Source organism: Mastomys coucha, unplaced genomic scaffold (assembly GCF_008632895.1).
Source record: "Mastomys coucha isolate ucsf_1 unplaced genomic scaffold, UCSF_Mcou_1 pScaffold16, whole genome shotgun sequence".
Classification (NCBI taxonomy): Eukaryota; Metazoa; Chordata; class Mammalia; order Rodentia; family Muridae; genus Mastomys; species Mastomys coucha.
Window position 1 is genome coordinate 55,353,516 of NW_022196898.1, and position 2,388 is coordinate 55,355,903.

General features: G+C 40.3%; 1 protein-coding gene across 1 annotated transcript in view; it reads left to right on the forward strand.

Moving 5' to 3' along the window:
* Window positions 1-766, forward strand: part of Lamtor5 (late endosomal/lysosomal adaptor, MAPK and MTOR activator 5) — a 5,554-nt gene extending 4,788 nt beyond the window's left edge. Inside the window, exon 4 of the mRNA XM_031375127.1 lies at window positions 324-766. Within this exon, the coding sequence (XP_031230987.1) occupies window positions 324-384 (61 nt within the window). The 3' untranslated portion in view covers window positions 385-766. The remainder of the gene's footprint in view (window positions 1-323) is intronic.
* The last annotated feature ends 1,622 nt before the right edge of the window (window positions 767-2,388 follow it).

Consider the following 2,388-nt stretch of genomic DNA (forward strand, 5'->3'; position numbering starts at 1 on the left):
AAAATTAAAAGGGTTAATTTCCTTTTTATGTTATAATTAGATTTTCCCGAAATACTCAACTGTTTCATGCCCATCTCTGCTGTTTATGTTTTCATTTTGCTCAGAGGAAGATGTGCCTCTTGGTTTGAGAATGCAGTCCCCTTTATGGATAGGAAGTATGGAGAGGTTATGGCAGTAGGGGTTGGTGACAGGCACTTATTTGCTTTTGTATGTGGATATAGATAAATATGCTATTGTTTTATATCTTAAACTAAATATATTTAATCTTACATTAAGTCACATGCATTAAGAGTTTGCTGAATATTTTCTTTTTGGCTTTTCAGGAATATTATGATCCAGAAACACGATGGCATCACAGTGGCTGTGCACAAAATGGCCTCTTGACGTCTGATGCCACGTCTGCCATGGCCTTTCACCAGGATTCAGTCATGCCTGTCCAGTTCACTTATAAAACTATTAAAGACCCAGAAATCAGGCCATTCACTTAATGTCCAATGTGGACTTCCTTATTTATATGACAGCCAGTTACCAAGATGTCAGAGAGGAGCATAAGTGGGCATGTTTGGGCTTTTGTCACTCTGCTTTTTGGTGACAGACACTGTAGTCCAGGATCACACCGCATCGCGGCCTAGAACTATGTAGCCCAGGCTGACTTCAAATTTATGGTCTTCCTGCTTCAAACTCTGACATCCTGGGATTGTCACTAAGATCTAGGTCCCTTTGTATATATAAATTTATTGTGGTCAGTAAACCTGTTCTCAGGAAACTTTGGTTCATTTCTGGTCTTTTAATATTCTTACTTAATGCTCATTTTTCTTTTTTCAGTTAGCAAATTGTGAATTTTTTTTTCTCTAAAAGATCTCTATCCCAAACTACTTGTTTCTCTTTTGGTTTCTTAAAATGTTTGTGTTTTTATGCAAGGACATATGGACCCTCAACCTAAGTGACCTAGGTAATATCATTGAGTCCTTAGTAAGACAAGAAACTATTTCTCATTATAAAACACGGCAGGTTTTTGTGTGTAACTAAAGCCTGGAGGTTAGCATAGTCACCATCAGAACTTAACTGAGGGAAGGCCTATGTTCTTTGCTTGGTTGGATGGATGCTTCATTGGTTTTTCCAAGACTGGGTTTCTCTGTATAGCCCTGGCTGTCCTGGAATTTGGTAGACCAGGCTAGCCTCAAACTCAGATCTGCCTGCTTCTACCTCCCTAGTGCTAGGATTAACGACATGCACCACCACCGCCTAGCATGGAGGGCCTACATTTTTAACATCACCCAGACCATCGAAGAAATAGGCACATTGGACAAATTTCATTTTACCATTTGAGAGTAAAAGTGGTCTCCAGCCTTCAGTGGTCCTCAACAGCAGTGCACAAGCAGGCAGAAAGGACTGTGTGTGTCATGATGCTTTATGTACGCTGTGTGTGAGTTCACTGTGTGTGTGTTGACATCATAAGACAGCTTGTGTGAGGTTATTTCCTACCAGGGTTTTTTTTTTTTTTTTTTTTTTTTTTTTTTTTTTTTTTTTTTTTTTTTTTTTTTTTTTTTGGTTTTTTGAGACAGGGTTTCTCTGTATAGTCCTGGCTGTCCTGGAACTCACTCTGTAGACCAGGCTGGCCTCGAACTCAGAAATCTGCCTGCCTCTGCCTCACAAGTGCTGGGATCAAAGGTGTGTGCCACCATTGCCCGGCTAGAAAGCACTTTTACCCACTGAGCCATCTTGCCAGTCCCAGTTTGTCTGTTTGTTTAAATAGTTTCTGCTGCTCTTTGGCAATTTAATATTTCCCTACATAAGAAAATTCTTGAATATTAGAGTAAGGTGCTGTTTACAGAATAAGGATTTTTGAGTAAGACACTTGAAGGCCTTAAGCTGGTACCTAAGGAGAATGGTGTTATATAATGTCCTACTTTAGGCATACAATATATGTTTATCTGTACAACTGTCAAACCTGTTCGGAGAAGATGACCTTTGTCTTACATCCCAAGCACCTAGAACAGCTCCTCATGCACAGAAGGCATTAACTAAGCACTTGCTGAATACACAAGTATATAAACTGGTCCTCCAAGAATAGAATGGATGCCATGACTAAGGGTTTTTAGAAGGAAGAAAGCAAAGACAGGGCAAGCCAGAAGGAATAAGTACATAACAGCAAGTGCTTTAGTCTGTGAGGCTGGAGGTTACATAACTGGAAGGCAGCTAAGTCAAATGTGAATCTAGACCTAGCTGGGTAGTGGTGGTGCATTCCTTTACTCAGCCATCAACTGAGAACAGCCCAATGGTGGTGACGGGGCGGGCCAGTTCTCCATCCCCCAAACCATGCCTGGCTTCTATAATTCAATCTTTAGTGAGGTTTTTGTATGCTAGAGGTTTACTGAGCAATTTTTA